We start from the raw sequence: 20,943 nt of genomic DNA on the forward strand, positions 1-20,943 counted from the left end.
TTCACCACTAATTGGTTGATGTGGAGGGATTGCATTGGGAAGTATTGCATTTCTTCTTCCTTCTTTGCTGTGCTTTCAAACTGAGCACTTTGTTTTACTATAAAAGCTAATTTAATTGTTTTTAAGAACTTCTCTAATACCATAATTTACTGGTTGCCAATGTATTTTATTTTATGTTGTAAGCTGCTTTGGTCCCTGCACTGGGGAAAAGGCAGAATATTTACGTGCATACGTACGAGGCCTGCATACATAAAGCTGTCTAGCTACAACATGGAGAATCATTCTCAGGAATTCTTGTTCCTTGCATGGTGCAAAAAAAAAAATCATTTTCCCAACGTCACAGTTAAGCAGTTTCTCAGCAAAATTGGAAACTATTATTAAGTCTGATTAGAATCCACCTTGTCATAAGTTGTGTACAGGCAGTCCCCGAGTTACAAATACCATACTTACAAATTATTCATAGTTAAAATTCGGGGTGAGACAACAGTAAGTGAGAGAAATATGCCCCTAGGAAAGGAAATTAACTCCTGAAAGCGCTATCATGGGGAAAAGGTGTCTCAACTGAAATTATATCACCATTCCTTGTCTTCACCAAAAACCAATTTTTTCTAAATCCGATTCTCACAGGGACAGAAATTGAGTTGAAATTTTCTGCACAGGGCATAGATAGCAAAACAAACAACACAGGAATGTTAACACTTTCCTATGCTTTCCAAAGTTTTGAGTGTGTGTGTGTGTGTGTGTGTGCGCGCGCGCCTGTGTGTGTATAGCTGGAGTTGCACTTAAAAATGTACCTGCTCTGACTTACATACAAATTCAACTAGAACAAACCTGCAGAACCCATCTTGTTCTTAACTTGGGGACTGCCTGTACTCACTTTGAACTTTTGAGTTAAGGTGTGCATAGCTAATTTGACTATAGTTGCCTAAGCACTATGAAGGAAGCTGTGGAGTTTTATTTCTTTTTTCTGGAAATGGGCTACACATCTATGAAGCTGAGTCCCAAGTTTCTAATTTATTTTAGCAAAGAGCCAGCATTCTGTCTCTGCCAGGCCAAGGCCTGTATTCAAACATTTTAAATAATCAATTGTACCTCCAGAAACCATTTCTCCCAAAGAATGTGTAAAACCTGAATGCATATCCGGGTAATCTAATCCAATATCTTGCTCTGAAACAGGAATTCCTCATGCTTAACATTAAGATCCTTTTAATATGATTTACTGAAACTCTTTCTCTAGATTTAAACTAATTAATACCTTTTCTGTTCTCAGTACCAGGGGAAAACATTCTGGTGGCTTTTAATAGCATTTTTAGCATTTCTTTCTTCCCTTCAAAGCCTTCAACTTTTTGTTGGTTGCACAATTTCTTATTGGGATCAAATTAGCTGTTCTGCTTCAACACATAGATCACATTCTGTTTCTCTTCAATTTAAAAGCATTCTCTGTGCTGTCTTATCTAAAACACACTGCAATACAACATTGTAGCCCACTGCATTCCTTTTGGATGCTCTGGAGCCCTACTTTTATTTTGCAGTTCTAACTCTTGTATCATCCGCTACTTCTTTGGTTTGCACCTTGCTTGCCAATATGTTGGAATTGGTATTGTATGAGAGACAATGAGAACTATTTGGTGTGAATCTTACAATCTTTGTATAATGCCAGTCAAAATACCCCAAAACTAAAAAGTCTCGTGGCACGTTTGAAGGCAAACAAGTACCCATATTTACTCAAATCTAATGCTCACCTTTTTGGGCTAAATTACATAGCCAAAAGTGGGGTGCGCATTAGATTTAATGGTGCATTGGAATTGATGGATTTGCCAGCCTCACCTGATAGAGGGTATGATGTCCCAGCTGGCCTCATTCACAAAGCCTTTAAAATCTCCCCCTTGGGGAGTGAAGCCTTAGTTAGGAAGCCTTAGCCTGAGTTCACCAGCCTCGGCCTGATGGATTGGCATGGTTTCCCCTTGCCTGTCGAACTTTCCAAAGCAGGCAGCAAACATCAGACAGGACAGGGAAAGCCACACATTATAATCACCAACAATTTTTTTTTTTTGCAATGTTATTCTTCAAAATTGAGGTGCACATTCAATTGATGGTGCATTATACTCTAGTAAATATGGTTTTATTATGACACATGCTTTTGTAATTTAAGATCTTACCTGTTAGTAGTAGTTTTATTGATTGCATAAGGTTAATTTGACTGCCATTTCTACAGTTCATCCTGAACAAATATATGTTTAGCGTTATATATATATAAGGCTTAGGCTCATTGGTCTCCCTTTATCTTTTTTAATTACCTGCTGTTGGCTGTGTCGTCTGGACCTAGCATTGTTGTTAATAACGAAAGCTTTTCAGCAAGTTGGCTTCAGAAATCTCAGTTTAAAATTGGCTTGTTAGGATCATAGTTTAGGTTAATGGGCCAGAGTACATGACCAGAGTACATGACACATTGAAGTTAACTAATAATGAAAATCTTCTATATTCCTCCCTCTTGCATGGGAGGAAATGATAGGAAGAAGAAAGCACGTGAGCCACTCAATGGTTCTAATATATATCATGTTAAGATAGGGGTGCTAAAAGTACTCTGCAGGCAATTTCACAGTGTCCAGAAGCAGTTATATCTCCTCCCAACCCATTTGAGATAGCACCCAGTAGAAATAAACAATTGCAGTTTGTTAAAACATTATTTAAAACATGACAGACAAGGAGTACATATCTTGCTTGATAGGAGAATCACCATGCACAGAATGCCATTCTCCTTTAAAACAAGGGTCATGTTCTGTGTTTTCTGTTGAAAGTGTAGGGTCTGTAATGGTGCCTCACTGTCAAATGTGAACTGTGGAAATGACAAAATGAATGGAGGTAAAATAGGATGAGTAGCAGCCTATCGAGATCACAGCACATTATGATATAATACATTTTTTTCTGGGATTATGATTTCCAGCATTGTTGTGTGTGCTTGGAGGACAGTGGAAATCCTGTTGCTTCATTCAGTAAAAAAATGTGATTAGGTGTGTGAGAACTCACCCTAGAAATATCCCATCTATAACTTCATTTTCTAAGGGTTGTGTTTCACTTGGTTCCAGGGTCCTGCGCAAGAAGATTTCAGCCACTTGCCGCCAGAACAAAGACGGAAAAAACTACAGCAGCGGATTGATGAACTTAATAGAGAACTACAGAAAGAGACAGATCAAAAGTATTTCTACTTTTCTGTTTTTGTCATCTGTCTTTGCTTTTCCTTTTCACTTCTTATTCATCATTAATAAATCTTTACACATACTTTAAAAGTTTTAGTAGTGTTAGTCATCATCTTCTTAGTGGTTATTTAGTGACCTGGGGAGGGCAGGGATTTAGGCAAGGAGCATCTGGCTGTAGTGTTTTACCCAGACAGACAACATTTTCATTCTCCAGTTTCTCGGTAAGATCAGGAATTCCTTGAAGGGTACCCTTCTCATCATGTGTCTGATGCAGTCCTTGATTGCCTCCACCACCTCTGGATCCTTATATGGTTCTGTTGTAGACACATGCAAGAGGAGGGTGAGTTCTCTATCAGAGGAAAAGGAGACAGACGATTCTTGTCTAGTGGAATTTCACTAAGATGGCAAATCTTAGTCATTGATAAAACTGTATTAACTGCAATGTTTTGTGTTTCTTTGCTCCACCAACATTCTCTCAATGACTAGTGAGATAGAAGACTCTTTTTTGTTTCTTTATGGTTTTTTCTTTGTAGCAGTTGACTAAGCCTTGTTTATCAAATAATTCATTTCTCTTGTAGAGATGCTCTGATCAAAATGAAGGATGTGTATGAAAAAAATCCACAGATGGGTGATCCAGGCAGCCTGCAACCAAAATTGACTGAGACTATGGGCAACATGGATCGTCTTCGAATGGAAATTCATAAAAATGAGGTTAAAATGTTCATTGTACAGTATTCCATTAAGAAGGGCGGTAAAGATTTTCAGAGCAAGGCATCCAAAAAGTTATTCTCAGTAGTGTGAATCATGTGGCCAGGTGTTTTAAAACTGCAGTTTCCCAGCATACCTCAATATTGGCTCTGTTGGTTAGGGTTTCTAGGAATTGCAGTACTTTATCTGAAGCTGCAGTTCAGCAGCATGATGATTCTGTTAAAAGTAGCAGGGAAGTCAGGTTTCCGCCACAGCTCATCCCTTTAGCAATAGTCCTAACTTTTTAGCCTGTTTGTCTTATTATTTAGTCTAGTTTTTAGGGGGGAACTTATGAAAATCATATGGTTAACTTTGCCTGTAGGATTCTGAAGATGGTGAGTGAAACCAGGTTTGTGGGTAAGCTATTCTTTACAAGGAAGGAACTGGGGACAGCAACGGCCGACAGGGAGATCTGGCATGGACTGGTCCATGAGGTCATGAAGAGTCGGAGATGACTGTGTGAATGAAGAAGAAGAATTCTTTACAAAACAGCTGGAAGAATATCGAAAGAATGTTAAAAATTTTTTTTGATGAACTTGATTTGTAATGGTATTGATTGAATAACCCAAATGATAACTGCTTTGTTTCTGGGAATATATTGGATTGTCACAATTAGTAAAATTAATTGAGAGACTTTTAAGACAGGAAGGTGAACAAGATGAGATAAACTGTAAAGCTCTTTATTGACTGGGTCAGTGAATTTGATAAAAAAATATCCCAGATAATCATTTCAATGTACCATGGTTAAAAATAGTGAAGATATGTGTTTGTTTTGATACCTTAAGAGTTCAGTAACTCTGAATTCATCTGGTTGCCTAGTGTAGGGCTGGGTAGGCTTCCTCCTTATGGAGTCTATTGTATTTTTACTTGTTTCCCAACAATTGTAGATGGAGGCAAAAGAAATAAGGTAGAATCAAAGAATTCAGAACTGAATGTTTTGAGTAGCAGAACTGAACTGATCTTTTTGAAAACATGCACTGGAAGCTCTTTAAATTGTAGCTTTAAAATAGGGGAGGGATCCTTTGGAGTCATTTTGTTCTTATTTTGTTATGGTATTAAAGAGTTGAATCAGATTTTTTTTCCTGACCCATCTTAAGATAGCTACATTTAGAATTGTTTTTAAACGAAGCTTTTCACTTTTATATTGTGCAAAGTGACAACTTCTTTTATCTTCTTTCTCCCTCAAGGCCTGGATTTCTGAAGTTGAAGGTAAAGTAGCAGCAAGAGGAGACCGAAGACACAGTAGTGACATCAACCATCTTGTAACCCAAGGAAGAGAGAGGTGACTATATCAAATCTTTTTACTACAGTTTGAGCATCACTTATCTAGAATTCTGAAACTGAAAATATCCAAATTCATCCACAAGGGTGACTGAAGATAGTGACACCCCTGTTTTCTGATGATTTAGTGTATTAAAATATTGTGAATACAATTACCTTCAGGCTATGTATATAAGGTGTATCTGAAACATCAGTGAATTTTATAATTTGACTTGGATCTCATCTCCAAGATATCTCATGTGCAAGTATTAAAAAATCTGAGAAGAAATCCAAAATCCAAAACATTTCTGATCCCAAACATTTCGGGTAAGGGATACTCAACCTGTATAATACCTGGAGTTTTCTTTTTTAAAAACCTTGTAACTGTTCCCATTGGTGATCTAAATAATAATTAAAAATCCACCTTCTTTTCCAAGAATCTCTTAAAACCCAGTTCCATTTGGCTTCCTGCCTTACTGTTCCCCCTGGCTATGTTTTACAATTTACCTAACAATGAGATTCCCAGTTTAGTTGAAATTACTTCACTATAGAAAAACATTGTGGCTGTTAGAGCTGAAAGTAGCATGTTATATTGCAAGAAAGTAAGGAAATCTTGAGATATTGTCTGCAAACCTCTCTTTTATGTACCAACAAAATAGAAGAATGACCTTCTCTTTTCCCACTCTTTTCTCTTCCTCTTCATCTTAAGATTTTCAGGCAAATTCCTGCACCAAAACTTCATACCACAGGAAATATCTTCTTAAGAGTTCATGAGAAGGACTTTTTTCATTAAGTGAATCCAGTTTTGTGGTACTCTTGCATTCCAGAAAAATAGGAGTTACTTGACACTCCTAATATCTGGCGGAGCGTTGTGTTACTCTGTGGCAGCAAAAACAATTTTAAAAGTTCTTTAAAAGAGCTTTAAAGATAGCAAGCTGTGCTAAGTCTAAGGACTTGTGGACCTTAGGTACACTTTGCCAGATGTGTTGAATGGTTAGCAGTTAGATTCTTCTAGTGTTTAGCATTGTTCATTAGAATTAAGATGAACATCATCATTGGAAGGAAGAAGATGCTCAATTCTTCTCAATTCTTCACAAAATATTCTTCACAAAATTAGAAGGATGCTCAGGTTCTTTCTGCTCATATCACCTCCGTATTATACCCCAAATGCTTTAAACTGGTTTCAGATTCTTCTAGGGCAAGGTTTCTTAAACTTATTCTACCCACAACTTCTTTCTGCCTGAGAAGTTTTTTCACGAACCCAGGTATATAAGTGTATGAAATAGGTATAAAAATCAAACATGTACTGATAACAAATCAGCATTTAAAAGGCTTGCTAAACAGGCTGATTTTCCTTTTGATGAAGTATAGCTTGAAGCAACTTCTGCAGAGCCACTCTATAACAGGTTTGTGTAAATGTCTAAAAAAGCCACTAGATGATATTCAGAAAACTTTTAAATGTTGCCAAATTTTTCGTGATGTCAACTTTGAGCTAAGGAAGCCCCATTCAGGACCCACAGTTTAAGAAGCAGTGTTCTAGAGTGCAGATGGGCCGAGGTTACACCAGGCATGGGCAAAGTTCGGTCCTCCAAGTGTTTTGGACTTCAACTCCCAGAAATGCCAGCTGGTTGTTAGGAATTGCGGGAGTTGGAAGTCCAAAATACCTGGAGGGCCAAAGTTTGCCCATGCCTGAGCTACGCTGTCCCTCCCCATTGGGAGCAGTACTCTTTTTATGCAGCTGTTGCTATCCTGCCATGACTGAAATCCCAACAATCCTATTCATCAGCATGATGTATAAGACTCATACTGTGATACTACGCCAGCGACCGGGCGTAGAGAGGCTCGCCAACCCGGTCAAAAACCCCACTCAAGAGCCGCAGACCGGGGTCCTATTTCTCCTGGTGGTCACGTTGTGGTCAGCGAAAAAAGGACCCGTCATGATCCATGCCATGATAGACTCAGGATCAACAAACAATTTCATCGATAGAGAGTATGCCGACTCTCTGGGATTACAATATCACGATTTCAAGATTGCCCGGGTGGTGCAGGCTATAGATGGCCGTCCCCTAAAGACGGGTCCAGTAAGCCAATGGACTGAACCCACCAGAATGTGGATAAGGGAACACATGGAAGAGATTTCCTTCTTCGTTACCGAGGTGCCCCACTTCCCTGTGATTTTGGGAATTCCATGGCTGACACTCCACGACCCAAACATCTCCTGGACCAACAGAGAATTACAGTTTGCCTCAAGATATTGCCAAAACCATTGTCTAGTAGCCAAGGTCTGCCATGCCACAGACACCGAGCCCATCATCACCTTGCCCAAGAAATATTCTGACTTTTGGGACGTTTTCAATGAAAAGGAAGCCGAGAAACTACCCCCACATAGACCCTATGACTGTGCCATTGACCTGGTGGAGGGGGCCCCAATTCCGCGAGGACACCTCTACTCCCTGACTGAACCAGAGCAAGAAGCTCTCGGAGTTTATAGAGTCAAACCTTCGCAAGGGGTTCATCTGACCCTCTCAATCCCCAGCAGCTTCTCCAGTGATGTTTGTGAAAAAGAAGTCAGGGGACCTACGCTTGGTAGTGGACTATAGAGCCTTGAACAATATCACGAAGCGGAATCGTTACCCCCTGCCTTTGATCTCGGACCTATTAGACCGGCTCCGGGGGGCCAAGGTTTACACCAAGTTGGATCTCCGGGGGGCTTACAATTTAGTTCGCATCAGAGAAGGGGACGAGTGGAAAACAGCCTTCCAGACCAAATTCGGATTATTTGAGTCCCTGGTCATGAATTACGGATTATCCGGAGCTCCCGCAACATTCCAGCATTTTGTCAACGATATCTTCCAGGATTATCTAGATCGGTTCCTGATCATATATTTGGACGATTTTTTGGTGTTTTCTAGATCACAATCGGAACACGAACAACACGTCAGAATGGTGCTACAACGATTGCGGGATCATGGACTATATGCCAAATTAGAAAAATGCGCCTTTGATCTACAAGAGGTAGACTTCCTGGGATACCGCGTCTCGCCATTAGGGCTCTCCATGGACCCGGCAAAGGTTTCAGCAGTATTGGAATGGCGGGCGCCAACCAACAAGAAGGAAGTGCAACGCTTCTTGGGGTTTGCAAACTACTACCGCAAATTCATCCCAGACTTTGCCCGCTGGTCTGACCCAATCACCAGCTGCATCCGTGGGAAACAGCCTTTTCGCTGGATGGAGCAAGCAGAGAAAGGGTTCCAGCAACTAAAGAAATTATTCACGACCCAGCCAATTCTACAGCACCCAGATCCTAAAACCCCTTTTGTTGTGCAGGCTGACGCCTCTGATGTGGCAATTGGGGCTATACTCATGCAACCGGTGGGAGAACACCTTCATCCTTGTGCCTATTACTCCCGTCAGCTAACAGCCCCAGAGAGAAATTACACTATTTGGGAGAAAGAGCTTTTGGCCATAAAGGCAGCCTTTGAAAATTGGAGACATTGGTTAGAAGGGGCCAAATTTCCCATTGAGGTTCATACTGATCATCGAAATTTGGAACACCTAAGGACCGCACGAAAGCTAAATCAAAGGCAGCAGCGCTGGGCTTTATTCTTTGAACGTTTTGACTTCCAGATCCATTATGTAACCCCGGCTCAGACCAAGCAGGCAGATGATCTATCCCGGAAACCAGAGTATGCTGCAGGACGCAGAGAGACCTCCGAATCTCGATTGCTGCAGCCCGAAAACTTTGCCACGCTCACAGTGGGGAACACCAAATCCACTCCAATTGAACCAACTCCCTCCAACCTAGAACCCCTTTGCGCTCAAGAAATTAGAGCCAGTCAGCAGACAGATGCCTGGGCTCAAGATCAGATCCGCCAAGGACTACGTTTCCCTTTCTCACTTAAAGATGGATTACTATGCTACAGGAATCATGTTTACATCCCTCCAGGTCCAGGCAGAGAAAAGGCACTTCATCTGTGTCATGACTGCAAGCCAGCAGGGCATTTTGGACTTTTTAAAACCATGCACTTGATCCTACGAGATTTCTGGTGGCCCAAGATCCGCAAGGATGTGGAAAAATATGTCAATACCTGCCCTGTATGTCAGCGTTCCAAGACACGAAGGGAGAAGCCGTCAGGGCTACTGCATCCCCTTCCCACTCCTTCTCGCCCATGGGAGATAATTTCCGCGGATTTTATCACTGACCTGCCACCCTCCCTTGGATTTACCACGATACTAGTGGTAGTGGACCTTTTTACCAAGTTGGCCCATTTCATCCCCTGCGATGGTCTCCCCACGGCCAAAGAGACTGCAGATTTATTCCTTCAGCATATATTTCGACTACATGGATTGCCCAAGAGTTTGGTCACTGACCGTGGATCTCAATTCACCTCTCGTTTCTGGAAAGCACTACAAAAACTATTGGGCATAGACTCTCGTTTATCTTCAGCTCACCATCCCCAAACGGATGGGCAAACTGAGCGCACCAATGCCACTTTGGAACAATACCTTCGCTGTTATGTAAACTATCAACAGGACAATTGGGCTTCCCTATTACCTCTATCGGAGTTCGCTTACAACAACGGTGTCCAGGCTTCAACTAAAGAAACACCGTTCTTTGCAAACTATGGTTTCCATCCACGTTTTTTTCCTTCTGTCATTGAAACCTCAGAAGTCCCTGCAGCGGAGGACTGGCTGCAGGAACTCACAGCTGTACAACAACTCTTGCACCAGCAACTGGATCAAGCCAAGGAGGACTATAAACGCCACGCTGACAGCCATCGCCAGCCGGGCCCCGAGATCAAGGTAGGAGATCGGGTTCTGTTGTCCACTCGCTTCTTGCCCTCCCACCGTCCCTGCCGGAAGTTAGATGCCCGTTTCATTGGTCCCTACCCAGTGGTGGCGCAACTTAACCTCGTGACTTTCAAACTCCAACTTCCGCGCTCCATGCGCGTTCATCCGGTGTTTCATCGTTCCCTGCTCCTTCCGGCGGATGGGGTATGCCCCGATGTGGACCGGCCGCCCCCCGCCCCTGTTTCGGTGGACGGGGAGGAGGAATTCGAGGTTCAGGACATTTTGGATTCTCGCTTTCATCGCCGCCGCCTTCAGTATCTCATTGACTGGGTGGGTTTTGGCCCCGAAGAACGCTCTTGGGAAGACGCTTCCACGGTCCATGCCCCCGATTTAGTTGGCCGCTTCCATCAGGCCTACCCTGCCAAGCCGCAGCCCCGCGACTCGAGGAGAGGGCCCATGTTGGAGAGGGGCCTTGAGGGGGGGGATAGTGTGCTGTCTCATGGGCCTTGTAGTCCCGTTCCTAGTACTATTGTGGCAGATGAGGAGGAAAACATGGGATTTCCACCGGTTCAGCTTGAATCGGAGCCTCTCCACCTGGAGGATGTTTGTCCTCAGGAAGTTAACCAAACAAGCCTTGGGCAGAATTCTCCCCCGTTTTCCCGAAAGGACAATTATAATAGAGATAGAGGAGTCAGGGAGGCTAATCGCCGGAGTCTCAGAATCGCTGCCAGACAATTAGCTGATTAGGTCTGCTTCCCTTGGGAAATTCTAAGGAGTTGTGCATCTGGACAGAGTTGGGTTTCGCTTCTTGTTCTCCAGGGAAAGTGTTCTGTTGGCGGGAAAACAAGACCCTATATAGGAGTTTTGCCGCAAGGGGAACCTTGCGGAGTCAATTGTTCAGCTTGAGGAGAGAGATCGTGTGTAGATTTCGTACCCCAGTTCCCTGTTTCCCGGATCAAGTTTTCAGCCTTGCCTTGTTTCACGGATCAAGTTTCCAGCCTTGCCTTGTTTCACGGACTTCTCTGGACTCAGTTCATGTTTCATGTTTGCCTCGTTTCAAGTTTTGATCTAGTCAAGATTCAAGTCTATTTTCCAGCCTTGTTGCCAAGCTACTTTGGACTTTAAAGACCCTGTCTTTCCCCACACCATTGCTTGGCAAGGTGTGTGTTTCGGTCAAGTGGATTATAACTTTGGACTTTAATATCTTATATTGGACATTATTTTCTTGGACTATATTTGGCCTTTCCTGAAAGGTCTGCTTCTGAACTATATTCTTCACTTGTTTTTATTGACTTTATATATTTCTTTAATAAAGATATTAGATAGAATCTGGTCTCTGCGCATGGTTATTGGTGCTCTGCAGCCTGGGTCCTGACACATGCACCCAATTTCCTTGAAGAATCACACTCCCAAGCAGGCTGCTAGAAGCGTGATGCTGCTTGGAAACATGGCATGTCTTTGGGTTCTGTGTTCCACCGCAGACTTGCTTGAATTGTGGCAACAAGAGTAGAAAGAACCTGTTTGCAGGGGAATGCAAAAATTAGCACAGTGTGAGGAGAATGCAGTTTGAAAGCTGCATGTTGCCCCCTTCTGCTCTCAGCTCAAGGCAGTTCACATTTTGCCCCCATAGGAGCCCAGCCTTTGCTGGGGTGTCTGACACCAAGTCTTGTGTAAGCACGTATTTGGGTTTGCCAAGCATAGTTTGCTTTAGAAAGGTACAATGTCTGATATACTGCAACTTTTTAAAAAACAAAATCAACGGGGTTCTTGATTTGGGAAATGTAAATCCCCCTTAACTATCATTCATTATAGCCCTGAGGGAAGCTACACAGACGATGCCAATCAAGAAGTCCGAAGCCCACCGCAGCAGCATGGCCCTCACAATGAATTTGATGATGAGTTTGAAGATGATGATCCTTTGCCAGCTATAGGACACTGCAAAGCGATCTATCCATTTGATGGTAAGGCAGACTCTGGTCCATGTATGGGTATTTGTAAGGTGTGACGACTGCTTTCTGTCTTGCCTAAATGCAATTATCTTCATGTAAACTGTTTCCAGTTCTGGGAACTCATGCCATAAATTATCTTTGTTTAATGACAAAATGCTTCTGCATTACAACCAAACAAATACACCCATTGGCATGCATTCAGCTTTACAACAAGAGACCAGATTTTTGTCTCCTGGCCTACAATTGGAATATATGTTCTTTAGCAGACAGTTGATGTTTTCCCCTGTGTATGGAAACTGAGTGCTGTGACAGAAAGCTTGCTTTCAATTCTGTGAGAGATGTGTGTGTTTTTTTTCTCCTGTCCCACTAGGTCACAATGAAGGTACTCTCGCAATGAAAGAAGGTGAAATTCTGTACATTATTGAGGAAGATAAAGGTGATGGATGGACAAGAGCTCGAAGGCAAAATGGAGATGAAGGATACGTGCCAACCTCCTACATAGATGTAACACTAGAGAAGAACAGTAAAGGTGCAGTAACCTATATCTAGCCTTCAGTCCATCTGCTTACCAGTGAACAATCCTTAATGAATACTGAAGCACACACACAGTTGGATGAGAAGTGTTACGCGCCTTTAAGAGAGCTTTCAGTCTGTTATTCACTATGTGAGCACAACCCAAGACGTCAGTCCTGAAACTGGAAGAACGTCTGTGTTTCGCATAATTTCTTCTACACCTTTTGGGCAGTGCCATGTCTGACTGATTTCTCTGTCTTTATCTGCTTATGGAGATTTTGAGTGTTCTCTTTCAATCGCTGATCAGGTTACAACGTTTTCTTCGTTTCCTTAATTTTAAATTTTGTAAAGTTTTCTATTCATTTGAAGATTTTAAATGGATGTTAATTATTTTTTAGAATGCATTGTTTGTTACATTAGTATATAGTGCCTCTAGGCAAGTCCTCACCCCCTTCACAAACATAAAACCTGTTCCAGTGTCTACTAAACTCAATGTATATTAAACTGAAGAAGCCAATCAACTCTTACTTTTATTTTTCTAAAAGGCAGCCTTCCTCTTTTCATTCCTTTGCCTGCTGCTGCATCACATGTATTCCACGGCAGCAGCACATAATCCAGAACAGTGAATTCTAGTTTAGAAGACAAAGGAGAATTTTCTTCTGCAAGTTGTTTAAGTCCACTTTCTGCACACAGTGGGAGGGGTGGGATGGGGATTGCAGCTAATATTTACAAGCATCTTTGCTCTATAAACATTTGTACAGGATTTATTTAGAAAATTATATCAGTACTTGCAGAAATGATAAAATATGAAAGGTCATTGGGAAAAATAAACACGGGGAATTTAGGGCATGGTTTTGGCCTCTCTTTTTTAAAAAAAATTGTGGCTTTTTATGTGTATTTACAGTGATATCTTTCTGCTTGGATCTGTTACTAAGGTTGTTCAGTTCCTAAAAAGTAACTGCTGAACCTGTCCTTGAATTTTTTTTTCATGTCAGGAGCGACTTGAGAAACTGCAAGTTGCTTCTGGTGTGAAAAAGTCCTTGAAAATGCTTCTGCCTGATGTGCATACGTTTATGCATCCCAAAGCCATGTGCACACACAAGCCTTTGAATTGGTGCAGAAGTCTCCATTTTTCCAATAGAAAGAGCCAGTGTGTATGTGCAAAACGTGTGTGGATGTAGATCAGGTCACTTTTGTTTAAAAGAGAGTGTCTATTGGAAATGGAGTGTTCCTAATGTACACCCTGAAGCCTCTGTGCCTGAAAACAGATCATTGGGTCATGTGCCTCTTAAGTCTGAGGTATGAGGGTGACTGTAAGCAGGATGCTCTAAATGTGGTTTATTTTTGCTAGAATTTACATCCTTGGGAGGATGAGCTTGGAAAGTCAAGTCAGACGAATTCACAACGAAATGAACTGCTGCCTGAAAAGTAGGAAGTACAGAAAGGTTAAAAAGACTGTACCATCACTTGTGCATACAGGGATTTATTCTCTAGCTTTTTGAGATGGACTCTTTTTATGAGTGCACTTTTTTCGTTTTCAAAGGCCTCCGGTAATTCTGTTCTTCTCTGTTTTTTCCTCTTGGACTGCAGGTTCCTGAAGCGGGTTTCTGAGAAAATGGGCGAGATGTTGAAGGAGGTTACATGCAGCTGCATTTGGGGGGAGGGTGCTAGGCCCAGCAAGATTATTGGGGTTGGGGGGTGGGGGGTGGGAGCCAGTTGCATGAAGGCATGCAGGCATACATTTCCCACTAACAAGGCTGGTGTTTCTGTGTGTGTCCAAAATAGTTGTGATGAACTAAAACTCCATTCCAACAGAACCCAACTGCCACCTGGCCTGAAAAGACAATACTTTTCATGGTCTCAAAAAACCAACTCACTCTTCACCAGTTGCATTGTACCATTTTTAGCTGTCTCATTTTCCATGCCCAGTTTAAACTGGCATTCAGTCCAAACCATGCCATTGACCGTCTCTGCCTGTGCCACCTCCATGCTCGCCCTAACCTTCTCTTGCATGTCTAGATACGTGTCGGGCATGCTCACCTAATGTTTTGTATTTTCCATAGCTCTTCCTCCTCTTCTGCATTTGTAGCCCGTCCACTTTATGTATGTCTCCAGCACTAAAGGTGTTTTATTTCCGTACCCATTTATGCTGCTATAACGTGGTGTTTTCTTCCCTTCATTGTGACCATCGTTGCATTCCAATTCTTTGGCATTATAACTTATTTGAACTTTACGTTCATCGTGATTTGGGGTAACAAGCACATCTCAGCACTAGGCAACCGCGGCCCATCTCCAGCACCTCAGTAGTTTCTCACAAGCACTGAAAACCTAGGATAAGAGCACAGATTTTTCCACTACAAGACAAACAACTGTCTCAGACGTCAAGTGCTTACCATTCAGATGCTGCCTTAAACTCTCGAGTGCCTAAATCTGTTGATTGCCAACATGACCACGTCAGTATCCCGCAAAGGGCTTTTGCTCCGTATGACCTCCTGAATCTATCTTTCTACAGTGCTGCAGCTGCTGGTAGCCAATGGTAGATGTCTTCCTAGAGCTCTACCGTAACATGATACATGGTGCATTGTAAACTTTATGTATTGAACATGTATCAGTTTCATTTTATGTCTAATGAATGTGTTTTTAATAGGATTTTTATGGAACATTTTTCTCTTTCTGTCTTGATTGTCCCTTAATTTTTTGAGTTGGGGGGTTTGGGGAAGGACTCCAGTTTCTGATTAACTGCAGTGCTTGTCTGTTTCCAAGTGATGCTTCATTGTAAGGACCAGGTGAAAATTGGAGTGATACTTCGTAATGATCTATGTGCACTTTTACTTGTAAACCTTGAGATTTGGGAATGTTTATACATGTAAATATAATTGTCTGCAGCACCCCCCCCCCATGTTGTTCATGTTGTTTTGTCTGCCATTTGTGAATTCTGTTAATGAAATCATCCAACCTGTAAACTAAATAGGATAAGCTTAGAATAGGGGAAGTAGTGGGGAGGGAGGAACCAGATAAGACAAGTTTCCTAAGCCCAGCCTTTTCTGTTTGTGGTAATATTTAAGAAATCTTTTCCTAGGGATGAGGGTCGAAGCAATATTTGGACACAGGAGTGCTGGATTCTTTTAGGATTCTTTTTTCAGTGTTATTAGCAATTGTACTACCAGTAAAACTAAATCTGTGTGATTGTTGTGTGGAAGTTTTTCTTCCTTCTATTATTAAATGTGCCACTATTACACAGATGACATAGTGTATTTACATGGGGTGGGGAGGGTAAACACTAAAGTTTAGAATTTTTGGACATTGTAAACAGGGTTATTTATATATAATGTGACCGTAACTCGTTACTGACAAAACTACATGCAATGGATTTTTTTAGAAGATTACTTTTAATTTTTAATGATTATTTCAAAGTTAAAAATAATAATGACAGTATGTTCTCAATATTTCTTTCAGCCAAGAGCCCTGTGGATTTTGCCTAACAAACTTGTGGGTTTCTCACAACATTTCTAGTAAAGGACTAACAGTTCTTTCATTCTACTGTTTTTTTAGGAGCAGGATATGGTTCCTCAGAAGATTTGTTTCCTGTGGTATAATGCAACATTAATGAGGGTATTAAATAGGAGGGGGGATCTTTGTACTTGCACAGTTAGCTAAAATCATTATTCTGAAATTTTGAATATGATTAATTGTCTGAGTCTTACAACTTTCGAGTAATTTTTAATCTTTTTGTGCACGTGCTGATTTTTAAATGTTTTAAAAGCTTTGTTAAAAATAGTGGTTCTCTTGAGAATATTTTCCTGAAATTAAACAACCTTTTCATGGCCCTGATTATTTCCTTGTCTTCTGTTGCAGTGAGAGGAATGAGAGGGGTTTTTTTTGGGGGGGGGGGGGGGGATCAATATTCTCGGGTTTTTGTATTGAAGACAGTGGTGATATTTTTCTCACTACTAGCGCAGACATATTTAATCCATGGTGCCAGCTTTAATCCCCAAAGTTAAACAGGTTGTTTACATTATCATTTTGAATGTAGTTGTTTACTGCCTTTTTGCTTATAATTCAGTCCCACTTTGGTTTTCTTTGCATGGTGTAGGAGTTAAGAGAGTGAAACAAATTGAGAGGCTTTAAGTATTTAGTAGCAGTCATTTGACTCATTTCACAATGGTAGGTTTATAGATGGTGTAACAAAAAGGCAGCATTGTTGTATTTGGTATGTAGAGGTGGGTGGAGAGTAGAATTGCCAGAAAGATATAACTGACTGGAAAAACTAGCACAAGGAAACAGCTTGAACTCTTTGTTATATCTTTTGTGCTGCATGGGAAACTGCAAAGAAACAGATAGGAATTCAGGACCAGGGTGATGAATGTGTAACCTCAGTTAGGCATTCATGGTGGATCTGTGTTCACAATTATGGAGCTATCTCCACAGCTATAGCTACCTACCTGTCGTATTTTACCTGGCATCAGGCACACAGAGAATGAGTCTCTTGTGCTGGTGATCAAGGTGCAGGCAGATGATATTTCCATCATTTTCCTACCAAGAAGGAAGGATGTGATGATCAGAAGTATGGCCTCCTTTGAACTCCCTCATCACAGCCTCGGTGGCTGGCAGGGGCAGGGTGGAAGTGTCAACCACACTCAGCCATCACCAACACAACAGATGCCTTCACTCTGCATAGCTGGCAGGCATTGAACTGATGTAGTTAAGTAATTAACATATTTAGAAATCCAACCAGGACCTTCTAACAAGGAGGTTCTTTCATCCATTGCTTTAATTTCCATATATACCAAGAGTCAAAGTTAGAATTTGATAACATTATTGTTTTGGACAACTCCCAGGACATGGGACATGGGAGTTGTACTCGTACTCCCTAATGTATCAGGAGCTAGCTCTAGATTTAATTCTTCTTCAGTGTTTATAGATTTTAGGTTTTAATTGTATTTGTCACTGTTTTAAGCACTGTTTGGTGCTCTGAGTCTTGTTAAGAGAGAAAAAGTGGCATATAAATCAATATAATAATATCTTGTTATGTTAATCTTGATTGCTGGAAAGGCTTCATTGCAAAACTGTCGGACCATAGCATTGTAAGTCATAACAAAATAGAGATGATGCTAAAATGTATGTGAATGAGTAGATTATGATCCCTATGTTAACTGAAAGGCCAGGATTTGTAACTGACTTTAAAAAAAGCTGGGATTTAAGATGTGAACACACTGTTAAAGTCCTGTCATTGTTTTGCTTTCCTACCCGAGTAAAATAGAAACTTCACATTTTCCAGCTGGCTGATCAGATCAGATACTGTGGGCGGTAAGGCCGTGTTTGATTTAAGTGCCTTTTATTAGGTTTCCTTCTTTGGTGTGCCTTCGGATAAATATCATGCCCACCATTTTGATTTCCAGCATGCAAGGAGGAAGATGGATGTGTTCTTTTCCCTTGATTACTGATGGATTCTAGGAGTCATAATTAGATAATTGGACCGGAAGGCATAATGGGAAAGCACACAATTGACACTCTGTTTAAGAGGGGCTCGTCCATCTGTTCCACCCATTTCCTGTGGCAGGGAAACTGAGGTGGTCCTAGACCTTTTGATAAGGAGTCAGTCAATCCAAATAATGCCACATCATTGTTTGGATTTAGCATATGCATTGTGAAGGGGAATTGTGAAGGAGATATCTGGTACCTTTGCCTACACCCTGAATACACCTAAGGAGACTTCTTGGGGCAGCTCTATGGGGTATGATTGGGTGTTTTCCAGCTGCCTTTGAGCTCATGGGGAATACAGTTCATTCTTACAATGGAGGTCAAAGGCTGATCTTCCTTCCCAGGATATTCAGGGACAGCTAGAACATGTCTGGGTATAACACTCCCATAGCTACTGTTGTGCATCTGGGGAAGAGGCAGAGAAGAGAGAGCAGTTTCCTTCCAGCTCTGTGAAAACTGTAATTATGCTGGCAACGACTTTGTGTGACACCAATTTTAATCACAAACCAGGGGGCTACTTGGATCTCTGCAAAAGTGTAATAGTAAAAAGTTATGCCAGCAGTCAAATTTCAGTATGTTTGATGCCATGGCACTGCAGCACTGTGATCTTTTTTAATGGATTGCTGAAAATTGGATGCCTCATATTAGCATGCAGGTCATAAGACACCTAGCCTGCTAGTGCTTGTGCCAGCTATGTGATTATTCACTTCTTGGAACTGCGGCTTTCCTGCTGTGAAGTGATACATTGAGCACAACTCATCTTTCAGAGCTACAACACATTTGTGAGAATTGCAGCAAGAGAATTATTGCTGCGGAGGGAGGGAACTTCTGCGTGTTTATGACAAACCCTCTTCATGTTTTAAAATAACCAGTTATTATGGATATAATCACTTAAGAAGAACAAGAACTAAAAGTTGCATCCTGTTGCATTCCAAGAAGAAATCTGGATCAGTCTTACTAAACTAACATAAGCTTCCTCGAGCAACATAATATGCGGAGTTGTTTGTTCTGCTCCAGTCACACAAGGTAGTGCCATCTTGCCAAGTTGTCTTATGATTTGCCCACTCTGCTTCTGAGTCTATTTAGGGACTTCCAAGTTGCCCCTGGAGGCAGACCCTCATGGGGGGCCATCCAGTTGGAATTGCCTGGTTTAGCTGCCCAGAGGGATACTCTTGCTGAAGATTAAGATGAAGGTGAACTCTCATATAGTTCCACACAGTGTAATAATGGTCACCAAACTGAATAACTTTTAAATGACTCTACAACTGTAGCAGGCCTAGTGCTCAGTTTTCCAGCCCAGGATCCTCTATTGGCTGCATGAACTATCAGAAAGGTCTTAAATCAAAAACCAAAATGGAAGTGGCTGGCAATCCAATTCTGGCCTGGATAAACAGGTAATTTTTAAGGATCCAGGGAGCTGCAGCCTATTTAAAACATGAGCTTCCACTCCTAGACGTGTCATGGAAAAGCTTTTGGAAGAGGCTCAATAGGATGTGTGGGGAGACTGGGTACAGGCAGCTTCAAGTTCTCAATTTGCTCATAGATGATAAAATTATCAAAATTTGCAAGCTGTGACTGCTATAAATTGTTTCTAGTAGCAGGAACCATGTCTCTGTGTACCAGTACCTTGGGAACACAAATAAGATGTTACTGTACATATGTTCCACTTGCATCGGTTTGGCTATTATGAGACTGTTCAGATTCAAGATAACGCTAATATTATGATTGAGGGTGCCCAAGGAAAGGCTACAACAAAGTGAGGCTGTGGCATTCAAGTCAGAGAAGAGGACTTAAAACAGAATTTCAGAAGGGCTAGAAACATGATGGATTTTAATAATGAGTATAAAAATGAACAAGAAGACAAAAGAGTTGATGCTAAAGCCAAGACTTCACATCTGATTTGCAGTACAGAGAGGGATAGTAAGGGACAGAAAGAATAACGAAAGCACAAAGATGACTAATAAGTCATGATCAACACTGGTCTCATAATCATTTTAATCTTCTCTTGTTTCACTGGGACAAAAAAATACTTCAAAGATATGCTTTACTTCACAAAGCTTATGTACAATTGCTATATAACAATTTAAGGAATATCATACAACTGATACCTTCTGCACAGCCGACCCTTTAACCTTTATTCATATTTACATTATGGTATGTTAATAACATTATTGGATGGAAGACTAAAAATAATCTAACATAGCCAGGGGCCTGAATACTTGACATAGTGATCAGCCTCTTCACTGCCCCCAAAATCAAGGAGGTTGCATCAAGAACAAATAAATAATGAATCCTTTATAAATCAGTAGTCATTCTTATTAGGCAATTTACAAAGAATTTCACTTGCTATAATTTACATATGCTGAATGAAAGCTCTGGATGTCAAGCTTTTATATTACGACTATGCAACAACAACAAAATCCTAGGAGAGGTTGCGTTTTTTTATTTTAAAAATGGCAGTGATAAGATTCCCTTTTGAGAACTTGCTGTGAAAAAGCATGAAAACATCTACAGATTTAGATTTAAAACAATTGTAAACTACAAAGCACTGTCCTAATTTGGAACTGGTTTTATTAAGTCCTTGGATCACCATTTCCAGGTTTGTATAAATACATTAAAAGTAGCAGCAGGTAAAGGGATGAACAGGCACCAAACCAGTCCTGAAAAGGAAATGATTTGTGGGGAGTCAAAGCAGTTTCTTTTTGTCCTGGGAAAGTAGTTTTATGCAAATATTTGACAGTCCTATTCATAGTGGGTTCTTCATTAATAACTAGGTTGTATTATCTGTATTGGAGAGTCCACCAGACATTTCACAACTCATTCTGCTTTATTTGAGGGGATTCTAATTTCCGGGAGAGTGCAGTTAAAATCTGGTTGAATTTCTCATATCTTTCACTTTGGTTAACCTGTGCTCCTTTGCTGCCCCAAAGCAATCTCATCTGAAATTCTGTTTTGAAGATCTCTTTCATCTCATTGTCTGGCTGAAAACCTGAGGAAGAAATAGG

General features: G+C 41.1%; 2 protein-coding genes across 7 annotated transcripts in view; one reads left to right on the plus strand and one right to left on the minus strand.

Annotated features, from left to right (window-relative positions):
• fnbp1l (formin binding protein 1 like) overlaps nt 1-16,283 on the plus strand; it is an 88,803-nt gene extending 72,520 nt beyond the window's left edge. For 3 of the 4 annotated variants that reach the window (XM_062977954.1, XM_062977956.1, XM_062977957.1), the window contains 5 exons: nt 3,087-3,196; nt 3,776-3,908; nt 5,132-5,226; nt 11,808-11,956; nt 12,315-16,283. In XM_062977954.1, coding sequence (XP_062834024.1) covers nt 3,087-3,196; nt 3,776-3,908; nt 5,132-5,226; nt 11,808-11,956; nt 12,315-12,493 — 666 coding nt within the window. In that variant the 3' untranslated portion in view covers nt 12,494-16,283. The remainder of the gene's footprint in view (nt 1-3,086; nt 3,197-3,775; nt 3,909-5,131; nt 5,227-11,807; nt 11,957-12,314) is intronic. The other variant, XM_062977955.1, reaches the window with a different exon arrangement.
• A 3,628-nt stretch (nt 16,284-19,911) lies between these two features.
• The window catches only part of bcar3 (BCAR3 adaptor protein, NSP family member), a 189,972-nt gene continuing 188,940 nt past the window's right edge, over nt 19,912-20,943 (minus strand). For all 3 annotated transcript variants that reach the window (XM_008109173.3, XM_003220054.4, XM_008109174.3), the window contains one exon: nt 19,912-20,927. In XM_008109173.3, the coding sequence (XP_008107380.2) occupies nt 20,749-20,927 (179 nt within the window). In that variant the 3' untranslated portion in view covers nt 19,912-20,748. The remainder of the gene's footprint in view (nt 20,928-20,943) is intronic.

This window comes from Anolis carolinensis, chromosome 4, assembly GCF_035594765.1.
Source record: "Anolis carolinensis isolate JA03-04 chromosome 4, rAnoCar3.1.pri, whole genome shotgun sequence".
Taxonomy (NCBI): Eukaryota; Metazoa; Chordata; class Lepidosauria; order Squamata; family Dactyloidae; genus Anolis; species Anolis carolinensis.